This window comes from Diadema antillarum, unplaced genomic scaffold, assembly GCF_040938485.1.
Source record: "Diadema antillarum isolate AM-2024a unplaced genomic scaffold, OU_Dant_1.0 seq00000567_RagTag, whole genome shotgun sequence".
Lineage (NCBI taxonomy): Eukaryota > Metazoa > Echinodermata > Echinoidea > Diadematoida > Diadematidae > Diadema > Diadema antillarum.
The window spans coordinates 1,117,539-1,139,992 of record NW_027271506.1 but is presented as its reverse complement, the minus strand read 5'-3'; the positions used below and the strand labels follow the sequence as shown (position 1 = coordinate 1,139,992).

At 39.6% G+C, this 22,454-nt stretch overlaps 1 protein-coding gene across 1 annotated transcript; it reads left to right on the top strand.

The window, feature by feature from the left end:
* The first annotated feature begins 998 nt into the window (after window positions 1-998).
* On the top strand, window positions 999-21,918 carry LOC139735245 (very long chain fatty acid elongase 7-like). Its single transcript, XM_071646000.1, has 9 exons — window positions 999-1,122; window positions 7,337-7,400; window positions 11,660-11,756; window positions 12,903-13,090; window positions 15,728-15,808; window positions 16,967-17,023; window positions 17,801-17,906; window positions 18,867-19,003; window positions 19,775-21,918. Exons 3-9 carry the CDS (start codon window positions 11,696-11,698, stop codon window positions 20,048-20,050), a joined length of 906 nt encoding a protein of 301 aa, XP_071502101.1. The 5' UTR covers window positions 999-1,122; window positions 7,337-7,400; window positions 11,660-11,695; the 3' UTR covers window positions 20,051-21,918.
* The last annotated feature ends 536 nt before the right edge of the window (window positions 21,919-22,454 follow it).

The following is a 22,454-nucleotide window of genomic DNA, read 5'->3' as shown; positions in this document are numbered from 1 at the left end:
TTTTTTCAATTTTTCAAAAAATGCTCCAAATGGTCTGAAACGTGTGCAAAAAAATTTGAGCTCGATTGGAGCATACAAATATTTCAACGCGCGCGTAGGCGCGCGTTTTGATATTAAAATGAAATTTGAGAATATGAGTAGAATCCACTTGACTTGAAATATATGTGACGTAAATTTCATTGAAATATTCCATTCCATTAATGAGATATGCATGAAAATGTGTTTTCATATAATGACGTCATAGTGACATCACGGTCTACTGATCACTATGATTTTACTTGCGCTGTCGTCTTTGCGACATGATGTATGTATGGTATAATTTTGACATTGAGAGGCAATGCACTTTCTGAGCTAACCTCTGCACAACTTTTGTCCAGAAATAAACAATCAGTACAGATACAGAAGGTGATCCGAAGGATATTCGGATCACCTAAAAAATCTAGTTTAGGCCTATCAGTCGATAAGCTATCGACCGAAAACCTAGTTAATCGGGACGGGAGTTTATCGCCGAAAAACTCAGTTTTTATGTCGATATGTTGAGTTTTTCTAGAAAAAAAAAACAACTTTTTTTTTTTGCTTGAGAAACTACGTTTCTTTTAAATTTTATCAATAGAGTTTATCGATAAACACAGTTTCTCTCGAGAAAAATCGGCAGTAATTAAACTACACGTACTAGTAAGTTTTGGAATTTTGGTGAATGGCGCGCCATAGAGACTACATCCAGGCGGAGCGTCGAGGGCGACAAACACACCGAGGTGCCTGGCAACACGTGCGTAAATTGACCTCCAGATCGTACGATCTTCTCTCCGCTAGCACACACAGTACAATACACCCCGCACACCATACACACATACACGGTACACAGAGCCTGACCGTACCGATATCACCCAAAGAGGTTCATCTCTTTGGTGTCACCGCATCGGTACCGTACACTGTATATACCCGTCGCGTCGGATCTTGATCGTGCGTGCGGGCCGAGTCCGACCGTATGTACCATCCCATCGATCACCGCGGTCGCGTGGTGGAAAGCCAGCTGCGCCGGGTCGAAGTAGGGCTAGATCTCGGCAGAATACATCGGTCTTGAAGAGCGAGTATTTGGTGAAGGACTACATCAAGAAGAAGGTGAGATTATGTTGATCATATACATTATTATTTCGTGTTTTACTGAATCTTTACGCTGTACCAGTACGTGGAAAATATGGAAGAGGAAATACCCGGTAATGGTGGCCCAGGGTACGTACGGTGGTCGGGTCTGCGCGTGGGGCCTGGGTTGGGTTGTGTGTTCGTGACTGGGTGCGGCTAGGCCAGCTGCATTTGTGCGGGGAGGTGCAATCGCAATCCCACCTCCCTGAGCTGTGGGAAAAGAAGCGCAGTGGTGTGGATGGGGAGTGTAATTTAAAGCATACCGTGTTTAAGTGTTAGTAGATTCTGCATTTCGTGGATAGATCGTGGATCCGGGCTTTTACGGATTCCAACAAGGTAATAATGCATTGGCAATATTTAGCCCGACCAGACGCTGTTCTTACGCTGTGCGAATACACCTGTCGCGACGTACCTACGAACAGCGACTGGGCTGTGTACAGACTACAGGACAGTGCTGTATTTTCCCACCAACATTCCAACAAGCAATCAGTCTCCTTCACGTGCACTTTACAACATAGCCACGCTTGCTTTTATTATTTAGGAACCGTAACACTGAGTTTGTTTTTGGGTATCTCGGCCATTTCAAAACCAATTGTTTTGTGACAAACTAACCACACGTCTTCAGCCAATAAGTCACCACATTGATTACGTGATACCACAAAATCAAATGTGCACCACACACTGACCATTCCTAACATTTTCCTGAATGGTCAGTACGACCCGTCAGTACATTTCAGGGGATGCTCTCCCATAGGATATTTAATCATTTCAAACAAATGGCAAATATGAGAAGCAGTGTTTTGCTGACAAAATGAGAGCATACAATTGTGGGCACCTGAGGTGTGCCAAGACACTGAGGCAGTACATCTACTACAGTGAGCTGGCTGGCAACTGTGGGCTTGTTGACGATGCTGGGAAAATGGTTTGCACAAAAAATTCTGGTTGAAAGTTTGCCTTCCTCTTAAAGTGCAATTGTATTTTGACCATCGAACATACAATTTAAGCATGATTTTGAATTTACAATAATGTACACGTGTACATTGTATACTGACGCGGGTATGACCTCGGTGTTTGAATGTTCTTTTGGGACTATTGCATATTACTTATCATGAGTCTGTCCATGGCATTTCCCACCTTTTGAATGAATTAGTCTGTATTCCCTCCCATACTTTTGCCACCATCTGAAGAGTGTGATCAGTACCTTTCCCAGGGCACGATAGTGGTATGGGATCACTTGGGCCTTTTAAAATTGTGACCATGTTTTGTATTAAAATTGTCATTGCAAATAAATTCTGTGTAACATGGATGCCAGTTTTCAGCCAGAAGCTTGAATTTGGGATCTGGTAGTATCAAAGTTCAGGCTCGCTCTTGTTGAAAAATCTTCATGTAATTTCAGGAAAGTTATCTTTGTATCTATCTCTTTTGATGTAGGCCTACATTGTATTTCAGGCCCTCTCTTTCATTCTAACTAACGTCCCTGTTTGTACACTGTAACGCTGAACAAGTTCAGAGGGTAGAACAACTCACTCACATTTTGGTTGTAAACAATGCTGCTGATTTTGTGTCTATAATGATATCCTTAAGAAAGTAGAAATATTTGTGTTTGCTTGGCAAATGTATTAAAAAAGACAACAGTGATTCCACGTCTTTGTAGATGAACACACGTGCACAGTATACAGTACACTGCAATGCCTATGATGTTATACCTGGTAGCCGTCCATTTCCTGCATATCAGTAACAACTGGCCAAGGACAATTGAGTTTACTTTGATAGTAACATACCCGGAGAATGTCTTTAAGCAACGCTTGTTAAGACAGTGCACTCGTTTGCTGCATGTTTTGATAATTATTTGTGGAATGAAAAGTCTTAACCCATTGAGAATGGGTTCCGAAGCGTCTGTGGGGAATGCGTGTTATAGCAAAATCAGTCTGTCCTCGACGGGTTAAAGATGGGGTACCCTGGCTTGAGTACTCTCCAGGAAGTGAAATAAGTGCACAGAGATTATGGCTTTAGCTGTGTTTATTGTCTCTCCCATGTTTGAAACATATGTTTCTGTACCCACTGTCTAAGCGCATTCAGAAAGGCCTGGCGGATCGCATTTCTCAAGTTAGTTGCTTTTGTCGCGAGGGAGGCCTTGTCACTGCACAGCTCCATTGTGCAATTTGATCTTAGGAGTGGAGATGTGTAGTTGGCAGTGGTTGGCATGGGCAGGTTGGAGCTATGAATGCGTTTCAAAATGACTTTGCGTTTGTCAGCTCGACAGAATTCTGGCTCAAACTCTTGGATCACACCCCTTTTTTGACGTTTCAGAAAGGCTTTTTAAACCCCATTAAATCAAAAGAGCTTCGTGTTTTGATATCAGCTTTCCAAATCTCCCTGCAAGTTGTGCGGAAAACTTGATTCTATGTCAGAAGTGAGTTGATTTTTAAGCACCCTGGCTTCTAACTCCCATGACTGCTTGGCAATGATTGGATGAAAAGAGCCTCAAGTGAGCACAAGTGATGTTGTGGAAAGGTGAACATTGTAGAAATAGCCAGTGAACACAACACTTTTGTTATATTCATTATCAAGGTTGAATATTCTCATTAATGGATTTTTTTTTTTAATTGTTAAAGACCACCCACACAAACAGGTACTTTAAAAGTGGAAATGTTAGCGGTATTGAAATTCTCGCGCATTTCGCGCAACCAGAAACTAGTGCGAAAATAAAAGCACTCAAATATTTTTGCTTGCCATACGTATGTTCCTGTGCATGATGTATTGATTCCGCAGAATTAAAAACATGCAAAACTCTTTCTTACCCAGCCAAGCGCGAAAAATTAGTCGCGCAAAAACATCCACTTTTACAGTACTAGTAGACTGAATAGGATTGTTATAACCTGAAATAAATGGTTCATCTACAGGTACATGTATTTAACTTCACAAGCATATCATTCCCTTTACACAATAAACTTTTAATTGAAAAGACACATCTGTACAAACATTGTTGAAAATCCTGAAAAGCAAATTGTTTGTCAGTGACTAAATTTTGCTGGGAAAGAGATTACCCTGTATACTGTGAATTTAAAAACAGTATATACTAAAAAACATTGACATGGTGGCTTGAATGGGGTTGTTTTACTCACCCAAAAGCAAATTGTTCTACAAATTATAAAGCAATATGGGCAAGTCCAAGATAACACGCGCGTTACAGTGTACGTATGGGACATTCAGAGACTTTTATGACCTGAAAAATAGTGTTAATGGCTTTTGATCATATTAAACTTTATCATGGTGATTGATATCTAGGAGAAGTATAATCATGCAAAAAATGGAGAAAAATGACCTTCACAATTATATTCTAGAAGAGAAAATATGTGCCGTTACGTATGGGACCAGAAAAATTTTGTTTTTTTAAACATTTTTTTCAACCTCAAAACTCTCTGAAAGTATTTCATTCTACAACGAAAGTCACAACACTCAATATTATCACAGGTAAGTTTCGTGTCATTAGGCAAAAAGCTCTAATTACAGGTTCTAATTAAAGACAGACATGACGTGTTACGTATGGGACAGTTACGTTATGGGACAGTTTGTCCCCCATTCATTTAGTGTGTGAAGAACCATGTTTATGCGTATTTTGCATAATTATTGAAGTAAAATCAGTTGAAACTACTCAAATACTGATCCAGATTGTCAAGGAAACAATATTCCCCAAATATTCACCATCCTAATCATATTCAATCATATTTTTACATTTTTATGACCAACCTGAGTATGCATGCCCTTTGTCCCCCATTCGTTTAGTGTGTGGAGAGACATGTTTATGGGTATTTTGCAAAGTAATTTTGCAAAATACCCATAAACAAATTTTTGCATAATTATTGAAATTGAATCAGTTGAAACTACTCAAATACTGATCCAGATTGACAAGGGAACAATATTCTCCGAATATTTACCATCATAATCATATTTAATCATATTCTGTATTTTTATGACCGACCTGAGTATGTATGGCCTACTTTTAACAGGATAGTTACTACTGAAAAAATTGAATAGTTTAAAGTGTTTACTTCCATTGATGAAGGGCAGTTTGCCATTTCGTTTCAATAAAACACAATTTGACACAAGAAATATTAATTTTATAAATAAGCAATACCTGCTGCGTGGAACCCAAGTGATCGAGTACACATTTGTAGATATGATGTCTGTCTAGCAGTCAGGTCATTGATTCGAGTCACACCTCAGTATGTATACCCATGAATTTTGTCGTGGCTATTATTGAAACCTGAATAAGGACAATTTGTGTATCACTTGCAATTAAAAAAAACATCATTTTACTTTATTTTTTTTTTTAAATATTTATATTACAACCATTTCAAATTGGATCTCCATCACTAAACTTTGAATTCCTCTAGTCTTAGGATTGTATGCTCTTTAGTAATTCATATGATTGGTTTCCAATCATCTCATTTAATGTTGAAAGCTGAATCCCCATTTCTGCAAAAAACTATACCATCCCTTTAATGCTGATTTTTCATTCTGTATTTTGCCATTTTCCCCTCCCCCTTTCTGAAAATTGTTCAGTCAAGTACATGTATTGTTTAAAGTGTCTATAACTCAAAAAGTAGCCACAATGTTGGGATGCTTTCTTCAGGATGATTGACCATTTGTGTACTGAGAGACCTTCCCAGCTAGCTACATGCATTCACATGCATTATGTATGAGGATGTCCCATACGTAACGCATTTGTCCCATACGTAACATTATTTCAATGCCTAATACAAAATATTCCTTTTACTGTTTTTTCTTTTTTTTATGGTATTTAATTTCTCTAAACAATAAATTAGAACTTTCCAAAAGGGCATTAAATAACCTTAGCAATTTCAGAAAAAAACCTAAAAAAATGACCTCAATTTGTTACGTATGGGACATCTCATGATAGGACACGAGCTAATTTGCATAATCATTTGCATAATCCCTAAATTTTCATACCAAGTTAAACTATTTGATGAACTTCTTATGTCCACATATTAATCAAATATCATTTGCTTTCCTTTGAATTAATATGAATTTTTATAAATGTCCCATACGTAACGCTGTGTTTCACATTTATGCAAATGAAGCCTTTGAAATTTGCATAAATTTACGTAATATAATTTTTTCCTCCATGGAAATCAAAACTTCAACTCATAAGCTTCAAAATGATACCAAACATGTCAATATTGAGCAAAGATGAAATTTTGCCTTCTGAGGGGACCTTATCTCGGAATTGCCCATATACAGTACCAACCTGTCTTAACATGTATTGAAAGACAACCAACAAACATTGACATGTTTATGTGCTGAATCTACATGTATGATTATGATATTGTATAAAAGACCCTTTGCCAGAAATATCTCCAATGATGTAATGATCTGCAATAGAATTAAGGAAAAATGGAAAATCAACTTTCAATCTATTAGAGAGGGTGTAAATTTCAAGGTTAGCCCGTCGAAGATAAGTCCTGAGAGTACTCTGGCAGGTGTCTATGGGAAATGCATGTTGTAGCAAAATCAGTCCGTCCTTAATGGGTTAAAGTAAACATTGTACCAGTAAGCCGTGGCACATTCAATCAGTGTGATGAAAGCACATGGTGCACCCTAGGGTGTGACGACCTTGGACCCACTTTGAAGTATAGATGGGTCCACAGTCCATGAAATACCCAGTGCTCATGAAATGAACTGGTTAGGAAGGTGTAGGACTCCTGAGAGTCATGATAAAGGTGTCTGATCTGTGGGGGTGACTGCACATTCATAATTACCACCCAAGCATGGCATGCATGTTTTCTTCACCCCCCCCCCCCCTATCAGTCATTCTGTAAATACAGTGTATTTAAACAAGCTGATAGTGTGTCCTTCACAGTTTGAAAGTACATTCAGTGCTTTGAGGCTTTTAGAGAAGTATTAACTAATATTTCTTTTTGTCATGGACTGCCATGCACCCTTAATCTGCTTTTCAAGTGCACAATTGCAATGTGTGGAAGTGAGGGGCAAGCTGTGTTGCCGAGATGTGCAATTACAGACTCTGAATTCAACAATGTTTTCTACATTGTAGGTGGTGTCTGCTATGGATGGTTCACAGTAAAATCACTATTAGATCTCTTGCTCAGAGATTTGTGTTGGCCCAAGTATCACCTGTATGTTTTGCAACTCATTCTATTTCCTACTGCAGCAACAAATCTCCCGCACATACCCAGAGGGTTATACTAGGGCAGACAGACATAGGCCAAGGACTGGTGAGTTGAATGCCGTGTAGATTTTACCAAGGAGGTTTGAGAGATGGAGTTCCAGCTCAGTACTGGCTGTAATTATTCAAACAGCCCTCATTTTTCTTTTGACGCACAGAAGAATTCCACAGGTGCACTTGTGCCTTTGATGATCGGGGTTCCATGCCGCCGTCTGTTTGAGCAATCTGAAGATTTATTATTAACTCTAACAATATCAGCTATATTCTGCTTGTTTACAACTGTACTTCTCAAATAGAATGAATGGTCACTTTATGATAAAGCATATGAAACAAAAGTAACTCTTGTCCAGGATTATGCAAAAGTGTAAACCTGAGCTGTATGTCGTGAAAATATTTGAAACTGTGCCCTCACTCACTACAAAGACGATTTTATCATCTTTCCGATCACTTCCGACAAATGAAACTGATATGGTATAATTTTCAAGTATAATTCTTTATTCATTTATATTTGGTAGATTTGTGTAAAGTCATGTAAACTCGGGTAATTTTTGATTTTCATTTCATCAATATTTGAACAATTTTTATTCGCACATCCTCGTGTCTGTATACATACCGGTAATGTACCGCTTGTTTTGTAAGAAGGGACGGCGAAAAGTAATTACCATCATAACGACATATCTTCCTTTGAGAGTGACTAGTCATGATGCAGTGACACATGAATCAATTGTCTTCCTATCTGTGAGGTAGCTCCAGTCTAGCACATACTTCAAATATTTCTGAGAGGCGGCATAATGCATGGGATCAAAGGTATTGAAACTGTCGTTACTCCATTTCTTAAACCTCCTTGATTTTACCCAGAGCTGTATGTGCCACCTTGGAACACCTGACTTTACCGTCGATGGCATGCTAAATTCACATATTTTCCTCAAATGCACGAACCTGCCCAAACCGATCACCACCAAATGCCACATTACAATGAATGCTTGCAATTCCATACCTCACACAGACAGCTTGCTTTGTGTGGTGATTAGATAGCGCCGTTCCATATTTGTTTTTCAAGTAAATTCTAATCTTCTGGCATGGTTGTGCACATGTCTGCAAAAGTCATGCCTCCCAGATCTTGACAGTTTTGTATCCACAGGCCATTTGCAGGAAAAATACATGTATTTGCAAGTTTTCCCTTTGAAAATTCAAATCACATCAAAGCTTGAGATTTTCTCTACAACTTTGCTGTCTGCACTCGTGTATACCATTTAACGTTTCTGTAAAAAACTATAAAAACATTGCTTTGAAAAAAAAAAGTTTTCCAGAAGTGCTGACACATTGCAGTCTCAGAAGAATTAATGTTACATATTGGAGGTTAACAACATGTTTGCATCACTTAGACCCCGTTTACAGTGAGTGAAAGGGCTGGGCTCTGCGGCGGCCGAGCCTGGCCTTCATTTCACTGTAAACGTGCAAAAGGCCAAATGTGGTACCAAAATCAGCTGCGTATTTGGCCAAGCTCTGGAGGTCTCGGCCGCGACCTTTTCTCACTGTAAACGCAAACTGGGCCAAATGCGATACCAAATTGCGACCGAGGCGCTCCCAGTAATAGTCGTTTGTTTACAAGCAGAGCGCCACTACGACAAAATATTGAAATGTTTGAATTAAAAGCCCGGGCCGAGCCTGGCACTGTAAATGGACAAAATTGCGGCGCTGAATACGGCAATTGAGGTCGGGCTTGGCCCGGCCCTGCACTGTAAACAGGGTCAGTGACTTACAGAAAGTTGGCCATGATGGCCTACTGGCAACGATTGTTCTCACTTTCATTCTGCATATTTGCAACAGTTGGCAAGTAAACTGCACACTGTTGGAGGCCTCAGTGGTGCAAGGTAGTAATGTGAGTGGCAGCAGCAGATGGCAGCTTGTTGTAGGCTGTTGATAGAGACCTCAGTGATTCAAGATGGCAGTCCAAAATTGCTGCAACAGGTGGCCAGACAGCTTTATTGCTGCTGCAACAAGTTCACATGTGCAGTGGCTGGTTTTATACCCATAACTTGTTAGTATTCCTCCATGTTGCTGTGTGACACTTCCTGACAACTCTGCCATAGTTGATGTGACTGTAATGATTAGCCCTGTCACTGCAAGTTTGCTGGGGCAGTTGTCACATTCCTGTGGGTGCCAGAGATGTTCCATTTGCTGCACGTCCACAAATTCTACAATGGTGGCAATCTCAACTTTCTCTGCTTTTTCAAAGACCAACTTTAAAAATGTGCATCAAGTGGAAATGCCTACTGGTTTGTTGTCTGCATGTTGCATCACAAGTTTTGCATTTATCCAGCAGTTGTCTGTGATTTGAAGTGACTGTCATTTTAATACAGTACTAGGGATCATTTGTCTGTTACTGTAAAAGTGGATATTTTTTGCGCGACTAACTTTACACACTCGGCTGGGTAAGAAGAGTTTCGCGTGTTTTTAACTCCATGGAATCCAGACAGCAACTACTGGAGCATATGGCAAGCAAAAATATTCGCATGCTTTTATTTTGGCGCTGGTTTCGGATTGCGCGAAAATTTCAACACCTCGAAAATTTCCTCTTTTACGGTACTTACATATACATGTATCACAAGTGTCACTACAATTGTCCACGCCAGAAAATTGCATGGTAGATGGCATCTGATGCCATAATGAGATTTACCAGAAGACTGTCCCTCCTTACACTACAGGAATTGGTGTCATTCACTCAGACAAAATAGTAGGATGTGGATCGCGATCCAAATGCTGACTCAGATTTTTTTTTTTACTCAGATGGATGGAAATAAACCCTGTATCCCACTACTGGTATTAATTGCTGCTCGTGAAAATTTGTCTACCGAAATCGTGGCCCTTGCCCTTGTATTCGTGTGCTGTTGTGATGTGTGTTTTCAATGATGTGATAAAAGATCTCAAGATTCCAGCATTCACACACTCACCGCGTCTCAGCTTACCATGCTCCTTCTCAAATTGTTGAGACGATTCCGAAGTACAATGTAATTGTGAGATTTCTTTGGATTTGGATTGCGATTCTGATCATGCTGTTCGATAAGATTTTTGTATTTGTACGTTGCGCTTGACAAAAATCTTAAGATACGGATTGCAGTGCAAATCCTGAAATGTGCAATCCCACTATAAAGTGGGGTCAGTAAAAATCCCATTGATGAAATGGGTGTTGTTATGCTACTTGTATTCCACTGTACATCAATTCCAGCCAAAAGTTGCATTTTTCCAATTTTTTAAATTTCTTTTCTAAGCATTTTTGTTTATACTGTTTAAAAGTATAGAGTTTAAGATTCACAAAAGCTTACTAATATTTACTATACCCTCATTCATTTATAAAATGCACAATGTGCACTCCATAGTAAAGTGAAAAGTTCATTCTGTTGAACCTGAGTTTATGAAGGAAAAAAAATCCACTTGGTATGTATGTGCACAGTGACTGGTGTTGTTGGAATATCAAAAGCTGTTTCTGGCTTGATTCTCTGTGACCGTACGATGCAGAGTGCCCTACTTCTCTTCAGCGTTTTGAATGGTTCACCCCGTGCTGGAAAATTCCTTTTGCAGGAATGGTGATGTTTTAGCCCACTTTGGGAAAATTCTTTCGAGTCCTCTCGCACATTTTAATAGTTCTTTTGTTTTTGCCCATCCAAAACAAGATCTTTTAGAACATTTGTCAGCAGATTTGCTAGCTTTGCCAATGATAAAGTGGTAGAAGAAAACTCAAGCAAACAAAATACACCACCACAAAACAAACGAACAAAGTGCTGTTACAAGTGCACATGTTCACCCAGTATCAACCTCTTGTGGACTAGTTTTGAGATACTCGGGTCGGTGTCTATGGGAAACCTGTGTTATAGCAAAATCAGCCCATCCTCAATGGCATTAATAGCCTTACTGTGACCTGTAGCTACACATTTGTACTCATCCATATATGGAATTCTGCCTGTTGTCGTAGTAATCAGTCATAAGATTCATTAGACCATGTGGAATTCCCTCTTGCTGTAGTAATAATTGTGAGAGAAATGAACAGAGGGTCATCTCACAAGGCAGAGTCAAGCCATTCCTGAGTTTTACCCCAGAGACAGGTTCTGGTAGACCCATCTGGATTTGCCACTTTTTGCCTTTGAATTTGCCAATTCTGCCTCCATTTGTTTTTTGTTTTGTTTTGTTTGTTTTTTTGTTTTTTTGCAGCAAACATTGCAACAAGTCAGTAAGCATATTGTAAACTTCAAATACCCTGTAATAATTTCATCAGAGAGGTGTTTGATGCCCGTGTTATTTTCTTGTCAGTATATATGCAGAGAAGTTTGGCACTAAGCAGCTACGATGGCACAGGTACTTGGGAACTACCTTCAGCAGTTTGATGAGTTTGTGGACAGGCATCGAGGTAAGTGCAGCGCCCCTTCCTCCCGCCCCACACACATATCTGACTCTTTAAAGAGAAAGAAAATGGGGAGGGGAATGGGGAAATCGGGGAGGGGGGGGGGGGTTGGAAACAACTCTCACAAAACCCATGACTCTCTGAAGGTGTCCACCCAGAGAGATGGGAGATGGGGTGTACATTGACCCTTGACCCTTGACCCCCCCCCATTGGCCTGCAGCCCCCCCCCCCCAAAAAAAAAAAAGAAGAAGAAACAACAAGTTTGTAATGTCTGTACATTTACAACAACAACATTAATAATGATATGATCCTATTTATCCATGATAGCCTCTTATAAATGTTGTACCTGTTGAAGACTACATGTAGTTACTGTACAAGCGTTCTCACGCTGTGGTGAATAGAAAATGATTGTTACAGGAAAATCAGTCTGTCTTCAGTAGGATAAGACATGTAGCACTATTCCTCCAGAGGACACTGCCCTTTATACAATGGCTGGGTAACCACCTGTTACCTTTTACACCTGGGGGGCGTTTCATCAACGAGTTCGTCGGAGTTTTCACCGACAAATTTGCTATCAGCCAATCAGACGCAAGGATTTCATTAGCTTTTAACAGTTGTCAGTGTAAATCCTTGCGTCTGATTGGCTGATAGCAAATTTGTCGGTGAAAACCTCCGACGAACTCGTTGATGAAACGCCCCCCAGGTGGTACAAATTTTACATCAAGAGGGACATCATGTGGTAAATATTTTGGCCAAGGCAATACTGTAAAACCAGAAATTTTCATGTGGATGAAACTTTCATGAATTTTTTGAGGACCTCAGTTTGCGAAACTGAAATGCACACAAAAGTTCTTGCTTTTCCTACACAATGCACTGAATGCCAGTGGGAATTTTGCAAAAGTTTCATGTCACAGGAAAGACCTTGGGCTCCTATTTGTGAGAGTTTCATGCTGCGATTTTTTATTTTTTTTGTTTTACACTGAACATGTGGAAGGATCCAAACTTTGGAATTCCATTTGAAAGTCAAGAGTCCCGTCCACTGTACCACAGTGACCTCCACGTAGCAGCAACAGCAAGATAGACCCTGAAAATATGAAACGTATAGTGCATTGACTCTAGTGAGCTGTGCATTCTGTCTTTCCTCCTCTCCAGATCCCCGGGTGGATGGTTGGTTGCTGATGGACAGCGTGTGGCCCGGCACTTTCCTGGTGGTCATCTACCTCATCATTGTCTGGTTCGGACCCAAGCTCATGGAGCACCGGGAGCCGTTCAAGCTTCGGGAGGTCCTCATCGTGTACAACCTGGCCATGGTGCTGCTGTCGTTTTGTCTTGTCATGGGGGTATGTTTTAATAGACAGCAAGGAATTGATGTGCCATAAGGCTGCATGGGAGTGCTTAAAAGTGAAGTGAACCAAACCAAACGATACTGTATTGTTCCATACCATGCTAGATTTGGGGTGTTTGAGCATACTGTGGAAAAAGCATACCTCATGAGTTATTTTTGGACTCGAGTCTTAGGGGTCGCTCATTTTGTAGCAACAGGGTCATGCACCTCACATGCTTACGCTACATACAGGTGTGCCGAAAGAAAAGTATACTCTTATGGCCGAATGCATAAAACAAGCAATTGCTTGTAAGCTATTGCTTCAAGCAAAAGCACAAGCTCGTCTAGCAAAAGGTCTAGCTCAAGCAATTGCTTAAATCCATAAAATGCATAATCTTTTGCTTGTGCCCATACCTTTTTCTTGTCCCGCACAAGCAATTGCTTGCGTTTTCAACTATAAAGGGACGTCACGCCTGTGTGAACACAAGAACAAGGGCGAGTGTGACAGCATGTGTTTGAAAGAGCATGTGTGCACGGAAACATTTCCTGACATAGCAGAAGAGCTATGAAATGGCACTCGTAAATGTACACACATCTATACACACACACACGTACTGGCTGATTTCCATCACTACTTATAGTAGGCCGGATGTGCCAGATCGCACGTGGCTCTCCACGTGCGATGGAGACGAGCAAGGAGACCTCTCTAGGTCTCCTTGCTCTCCATCGAAGACAGACATCCTACCTGTTTATCATCATATTTTGCGTGCTAACCACTGGACATTCCCGTTGTTGAAACGAAAAGGTTTCTTACACTGCTAAGGAGGAATTTCTTGTAGATTTATGTCACTCCTTCAAAAGCGTGGTCTTTCTTTTATGAATGTGAAAATGATACTTTAAAGGGAACCTCCAAGTTAAGCAAAAGCTCAAGCTCATTTTACAGAGCTTGGAAAATCGTAAGCAATTGCTAGCAAGAACAAGCAAAAGGTATGTTTTATGCATACGTTTTTAAGCAAATGTTTGGTCTTTAAGCAATTGCTTGTGCTTGCTAGCAAAAAGTTTCTGCTTGCAAGCAATTGCTTGTTTTTATGCATAAGGATTCGAGTAAAAAGCTAGCACAAGCAATTGCTAGCGTTTGTGCATCCGGCCCTTTGAATTATCACAAAATGCGTGTTCTGGGCATTCTTATGGTACTTCTGGTACGGCTATGGTATGAATTTGGAGCACATTGGGAAGTGGTACACTTTTGGCTCGGTATGGTACTGTACGGTATACTTTGGGAACGTCCGAGCGCTCCTCTGGCGCAGGTATGGTGCGTATGGTACGCTTTAGGAAAGCACTCGAACACACCCTAAATGTCTTCAGTTTTGTGTGATTGAATTATTGTGCCAAGTAGCTGAAAAACAAATCCTTGGAGTTCTTAATTTCAAACTGCACAAATTGCTTCCCTGAATGTTTTCACCTAAGTCACACAAAAACCCCAATTTGCTGCATTTTGAATTCACGTTACCAAAAGCATTTATCTTGCAGTTACTTTTACTGGCTTTAGAATTCATGCTAGCCAAAAGCAGTGGAAAAATAGGAAAATTAACACAGTACTACTACACATTTTTGCATTTATAGTACAGTAGTTATTGCTGTAATCCAAACTCTTAAGTAAAATAATGCCATTGAAAGTGGAGTAAGTGTTTCCTCTTGAGAAGAATAGAGTGATTACAAATGTACACAAATTTGATGAAAACTTTTATATGAGAGGCTCTTCCTATGAACCAGACAGCTTGTCGGAAGCATACCCAGCATGTCAACAAATAGTGCATACAAACTGCACTGAATAGTGGAATACATAGCTCTGTAACAGGAACAGATGAATTAAATAGCCTGTACTCAGTCTCCCTAAATAAAACAACAACAAATATCAAACCAATAAACAGACAAGATGCATAAGTTTGTTGTACCAGTACTGTAGAATTGTCTTGTGCAACATAGCATGCACTATAAAAGTGGAAATTTTTGCAATGTTGAAATTTTCACGCATTTTGCGCAACCAGAAACTAGTGTGAAAATGAAAGCAGGCAAATATTTTTGCTTGCTATGTGTACCTCTTTATAAAGTCTTGATCCTGCAGAATTTAAAAAAAAAAGAAAAAAAAAGATTGCGGAACTTATCTTACCTGGACGAACATGAAAAATTACTAGTGCGAACAGATACACTTTTACATTTAGTACTGCTCTTCATTTTTCTTGATCAAAGGATTGATATGTGTTGTCCAGCTGTCTGCAGATTATTTGCTTTGCTGTCCAATGTTAATAGGCTTGATATGTCATAATTGTAAGGGATCATTTCCAACAAGCCTCTTACATTATGTACATGCTTCTTATGATCCCACCATTTAAGATATAGTATGACAAAGGTATTTTACAATTTAATGTTATTATGCATTGAGATGAAAACAGATGAGTAAATGAGTGAATGTTAATTGTTTTGTATGTTTGTTTGTTTCTTAATCAAATCTCCTTATTTAGGCTCTGTTTTGGATCAATCTATAGCCTTCACCAGTGAAGGCAGTCTTGAGCACAGTGTGTAATCCTGGCCTGATCATTGATGATTTTTCTCTTAAATTTTCTCTTTTTCCTCTTGTCTTTTATTATCTCAGTTTGCTAGAGGTGGTTGGCTAAACGGTTACACTTACGGCTGCCAGCTAGTAGACTACGGGTCCAGTCCCAAGGCATTGGTGGTAAGTCTGCTGGTGTAAACCTCCTCCCTCAACCAGATATGGAAACATCTGCAGACTGTATAGATGACCCTCCAGGTTACTGTGTAGTCAATGTGATAAATGTTGTTTAACCCTTTGTGTGCTTTGAGTACTGATTAAACTCCCACATGGTTGAAAGATACACACTATCTTAATGCCCTGGTACAGAAAGGGGTAAGGCAGCTAATATGACACAGCTGTAGGAATGCATGTGGAATGTTACCATATGGATGAGTATGTGTGCCAGCAATTGTGACTACAAGTGGAAACCAAAATGCATCAGTAAAAGTCTCTAGAGGTATATATTTTTTTGAAAGGTATGTATGTGTATGAGTGAAAGGGGAATGCAGCAAATGTTTCATAACTTTCTGCTACAGCTTTTGCTACGTCTCCAAGTGTGAGTGTCAGCAGTGGATCTGTCAGCATATTGTGTTACAAGTGCCTATATGTGTAATGAAATACAGAAGAGAAGAAGAAGCAAAAAACAAAACCTCTGTAGCAGTGAATTCATAACTTCTTTGCAATTTTATATCAGTTGCATGTTGTGCTGCGCTTACACCATGTTCCCGGCGGCCATGGCAGTCATGTTTCAGGCCACCATAGACAAAACGGGATGGACTTGAGACAATGTGGTGGGATGGGATAAGCAAACCTGACAGCTGTAATTGCTGGGGCTGCCATGCCAGATTTTTTAACTGAAAAAAGATTTACCACGGTAGTCCCGGTGCTGGTGAAAAACCTTGTAGGCCATACTATTAAACTGGGATGAATGCAACAAAACGCATCATTATGTAATAGGCCTTGACAAAACTTGGAGGCAGTCTGTGGTGGAAAGCGACAGAATATGTTCTGTACTTTACCTTGATTAGACACTGAACACAGCGTCTAATAGCTATATGTTTATCGCAGCAAAGACTGGAATGTACAAGACTAGAATACGAAGAGGGAAAAACAGGAGAATGTTGAATTCTAACGATCATGATCTTTTTTGTGTGCGACTTTTCCACCTGTTGTACCTGTTTCATGTGAAACAAATTTTACAGGAAGGTGTGATGGGGTGGTCTGTAGGGTTCAATATAAACAGCCTTATTTTCTTAACTTTTCCTCATAGATCTCTTATTATCTTTCCATCCTACCCAGATGCTGCATACATGCTGGTGGTTTTATTTTTCTAAGTTCATCGAAATGTGGGACACGGTGAGTATAATAATATCTCCCTTCCCCCAAATGGATAATTTCTATTTTGCTGTTTTGAATATTACCTATATACACTGTAGTCATGGGAAAGACAGTGGGCACACCATTTAACTGTGTGCTCGATTTCCATGGTTTATCTGCAAATAGTTTTCTCATTTTAACTTGTTGTCACCATGCAAATCTGCAAGGGATATTTATTCCTACATTCAGACGATCCCTCGTTTTGCGGGGGCAGTTCGGAGAGTTTTACGGTCGACCGTCCACACGTGCATTGAAATCCCCTGCTGAAAGGGGACAAAAGCACAGCCGGTGGTTTCAGCTGTGTGTTCACTGTATGTGGCGTGTGATTGCAAATTTATACGATAGCAATGTGTACAGTGGCGCCTGATTGCCTACTTCGGCCCCACATTTCGAGCATGCGCACTTCTGAGGAAAACAGCTGCGCGAGAGATCAAGGTCAGTCCCCTGCCAGAATTTTGTTGCCGGAAGCGACAAGCTTGCCGGGGGAGCGGGGAATGTCCCACTGACCGTTCACATGATGGGATTGCTGGGTTAAGTTCCGGCAAACGGGCATTCCCAGCGAAGCGGGGGATTTCTGAAGGCAGTGTGTGTCATTGTGTTGTTTTTCTCATTTGACTTCGATTTGCTCATGCATAGAATATAACTTTGAACTGACTTCTTTTGATGTATCTATACTCATTTGTGTTGTGTGTATATGGCCATGCGCAGCTGGTTTATTATGTTTTTGTTTTGTTTTTTCTCCATTTTTTCTTTTAGTTTTTCTTCATTTTGAGGAAGAAGAAGAACCAGATCTCATTTCTCCATGTTTTCCATCATGCCATCATGCCTTTCACCTGGTGGATCGGAGTCAAGTTTGTGCCAGGTACAGCCATCACTTTCTTTGTACAATGTACAAGCTTATGTGTTCTCATGATGGAAAGGTTACTTTATTTTCCAGTATGAGTATTTTCAGTTTTGTCAGTGATGTCTATGCATATTAAGACAATCATACAGTTTCTGAATGTGTGTGACTTTGTGTGAGTATTTTTGCCCCAAATGCTCAGTGACTTTGTACTTCAGCTGCATGATGTTCATTCTTTGTTTTTGAGATTGCTATTGGAAACTCTGGCAGTACTGATGCAAACTACTAGTATTGCTATGGATATAAGCCTTTGTTCAATAAATAATGCATCTAGTTTGAAGGTGGATTTAAGAGTGAAGCCTCATTGTGTTCTCTTGGTTGATTTTTGTGAGAGCAGAAGAATAAATGCAGGTCATACTGTAAAACATGATATATTCGCGGCACGAAATTTTCGCGAATTGGAGCCGACGGCCTTTTTCGTGGCAAGAAATTTTCGCGAATTGCCTCTTGCGTTCAATGCACATAGTGTAGATAAGAAATTTCGCGTGCATTTTAATTTCGCGAATCTTGGCCCTCGCGAAATTCGCGAAATTAAAATGCACGCGAACATTTCTCGTTTTACAGTAGTTAATTGTTACAGGATCAGATAGTAAGCAGCACTTGCAGTTTTTCGTTCTGTCACAAAACAAAAGGTAACTGTATGTTGTAAGCAGCTATTCAAAAACATATTTTTCCTGCAATGCCAACAACTTCATACTGTATGATAGTGCCTCAAGAGTCCATGTTTGGGTGAGGTACTGTACTCCCGCTGAAAGTTGCGAGATATTTACTAGCTGTGTTTAGTGTGGTGATTTCGTGCGTTTCTTGAGTAACATTTATTGTCCTTCAATTTGAATATATTTCTTCAATGTTGTATGATGCAGGGATATAACTTCTATCTTCCCCCCATCCACTTCCCCCACCTGCCTTTCCCCACCCCAGGTGGCTTTGGAACCTTCCACTCATTTCTAAACAGTATGATCCACTTCCTAATGTACACCTACTACGGCTTGGCAGCCTTCGGCCCTCAGATGCAGAAATACTTGTGGTGGAAGAAATACATGACAAAGCTGCAGCTGGTGAGTTGAATTGACTTCTCAACAAAATACTTCATCCACATCATTTTTTCCCTGTTTTGTCATCATCTGTGACTCTTTACCATCTGTCTGCCTCCTTCTATAGATGTTTTATTTGGATTTACTGGTGTCTTTTTTTTAAATCTTTGCTTGATATGTCTGAAATATCTGGTGTGCCACACTGCTGTGCAGATTGATGTGACTGTAAGCAATCTGATTTTTTTTTTCCAGTGCAACCTGGATAGGATGATGTATAGCATAGGTGAGGTCTGTCTATAATCCAAGTAATTAGACAGTTACTCCAGATCAAGCATGACAGTGCCATTTAGTCACAATCACTTGCAGTTTTCACTGCATTACGCACCAGAAGTATAATGTCTTGTGTTCTCACATTTCTTCCTCTTGTAGTGAGAAGTGACCTCGCCACTCACCAGAGTCTATTAAAAATCCCACTTCACTGAGAACATGTCTATGCTTATTTTTTAAACCCAAGAATACAATTTGGTAGCATAGTCCAGCAGAGGATCAGGATAAAGCTAACTATTCATATGCAACATGTTTTTGGCAAAAAGAAAAATATTCTTAATCTGTCATTTTCTGTAGTGTGTATCATGAAGGATTTACATGAAAAGGTGTGCCAAGTTAGTCTTTCAAAAAGTCCTAGGTATGGGAATGGTGACCCAATACCTCCAGAACTTATGTCCTACTGATAATTTTTGATGAGACCATAGCTTATGTAATCCTTTTTTTTTTGTCCCTATCCATGCTACTCAGCTTCAGTTCACATTGGTGATGCTACACTGCAGCCAGTTGCTCTTCATCGATTGCCCGTACCCGAAGTTCTTCGTCTGGGTCATCGCCAGCTACGGCTTCATCTTCTTCTTCCTCTTCGCAAACTTTTACATACAAGCCTACCTCAAGAAGGGTCAGCATCCTCCCAAGTCCACTGAGAACGGCTCTGCCGACAAGGAAGTTGCCGTCTCCAATGGCAACGGACTCCATCGACGGAAGACTGACTCAAACAGCAATGGTGTCCACAAACTCCACTGATACAGCTTGTCTTCTCTTTTTTTTTTTTGCCTGTTCCACCTTCTTTCTGTCTTATTTTTTTTTTTCTCATTTTAGAATGAAATAGAAAGTATGACTCATACTTTGACTTGCCATCCTTTTTATCATGTATTTATCTATACATGGGATTTAATTTTACCATTCATTGTGGCTGATATGACGAACCATGTTCTTGTGCAGTTGTGTCTGCTACTACAAGATAAACAAAACACCTATGTACAACTGAGCTGAATACAGGTCAGGACTGTGTGGAATGTTATGTCTGAAGGTCAGTATCTGCATGATTGCAGATCATGGATCAAAATTTTGATGCCATTGTCTAGTGTAGTAGTGATCAACTACCTATTCAGTTCATTTCACTTTAAAAAAACAAAACTGTTGGCATCTACAATTTAATAGCCAAATTCATACCATCCTCACAAGGTCATAATTTTTATCATTTTATCAAAAAATGAAAAAAGAAAAATCTTATATAGTTGTGGCAGACTTTGTATGGTTCTTGAAGGACCTTTTAGGTAGTTATTTTCTTTGTGTGTGAGTGTGTTATCTAGATTTAGAAAGAAAGGGTAGCATGCTTGACAGTGTATTTCTTATGCTCTTACTTCATTTTTGGCAAGCTGCAAAATGTTCAAATGAAATTTCATGATAGCACTATTTTACTACACATTTTTATACCTTTTGAATGAAATTTTTGTATCATTTAATTTTGTTTATGTTTTCAGATTGTGTGTGTTAATATGTCATACCTGATACTGTCACTCAGAGAAAATGATCGTCCAGTGTTTGATGTTACGACTGTGCATGGTTGTCCATATTTCAGCTACCGATGGTGACCTCTGACCCCTGTCCTTGGCTTTTATCTTCTTCTTGACTGCTGCATGGGTCATTCATAGCTATTTTCCCGGTCAGTTGGTTCAAGCTTTCCCTCAGTCGCTATAGAGGAAGGGTTGTAAGGGCGATTCACTTCATACCTTGATGTATTACTATGTGACCCATCTTGTCATCATTGCATCAAGATTAGCTATGCTCTGAAACGGCCCAGAAGCAAGCACGTCATCTCGTTTTGCCCATGGTAGCCTGAAATGTGGCTGCCGGTTGCCGGGAACATGGCCTAAAGGCAGCATAATCTAGGTATTGTACCAAAACACACTGACATTTCTATTATAATCGAATGGCTGTGGATATTCAATATTTTGTATTATCAGTGTGTTCTTATTTTTTGTAAAGGGAGCATGTAGTATTAACCTGTTTAGGATGGGCATAGACTCCTGCCCGAGTGTACTTGTGACTCGTCATGAACAGGTTAAAAGAGGTGTTTGGGATTTGGGATTTTGTTGGTTCAGAATGACTTTGTTGTTAACTTATGCAGTGATACAATGTATTTAAGTCAGTTCGTGCCTGTTTCCACAGGTGCTCATCCATCCAAGTGCTGCTCATTAGTAGACAAATCATGCACATAAATCATTATGTGAGTGCATCAGTTGGAATTGTGTGCATTAGGTAACTATGGGATTGTTGTAATCCGCATGGTGCAGCCAAGCTTTTTTTTTTTTTTTACACTAGATTTCATAGTGACTGCTGACATGTGACAAGGTATGTGCATCATCTGTTTCATAGAATGGTGGACAAATTTTTGCCAAAAAGATTTTTTTTTTCCTTCATTGAACTTTAATTGGACTTCAGGGTTACAGGTATTGAAAGAAGATATTGATTGAATATAATTGTCAAAATGTTAGTACCAAGCAATTTTGCTGTCTGAATCATCACATAGAATACGGACATACTTCCACTCCTTATTACTGTGATAGGCATTTCCTTATTTTCAGGAAATTGCATAGTACTTGCCATCTTAATCCAGTGTACTTACAGCATGTGCAGCTTATCCCATTAGATTTAAGCCATCATTTAAAAAAAAAAATAGAATCAGAGAATATGACTTTGATACTTAAAAGGGAAAATATATGTTCTCATATGCCTGCAGAAACTGTCAAATTCTGAAACTATCAAAACTCTGAAAGGTTTGCATATGAACTTACCCTGTGATAACACAATTTCATTAGGGCAACGTCAAAAATGTTAAGTATTAGCCAAAATGGTATGCCAACAGTATTGCAATCTGAGAACGTATTTGATGGTGGTTGCTATTTCAATTTTTCAATTTCAATTTCAATTCGATTTATTCATTTCATAAAATCACATATAAAATATTTACATAAATGTGTGAGTCAAAGGAGGAAATCACGCAAAAGCCCAGTGCTTGGAAATGGAGATTCCCTTTACAATATAGTTTAAGATCACAGTTTTGAATGAAACATACATATCAAAATAGAACTTAGATTAGAGACCGTATCTACATAATGTTTAAAACTGATTATTGATAATTGAT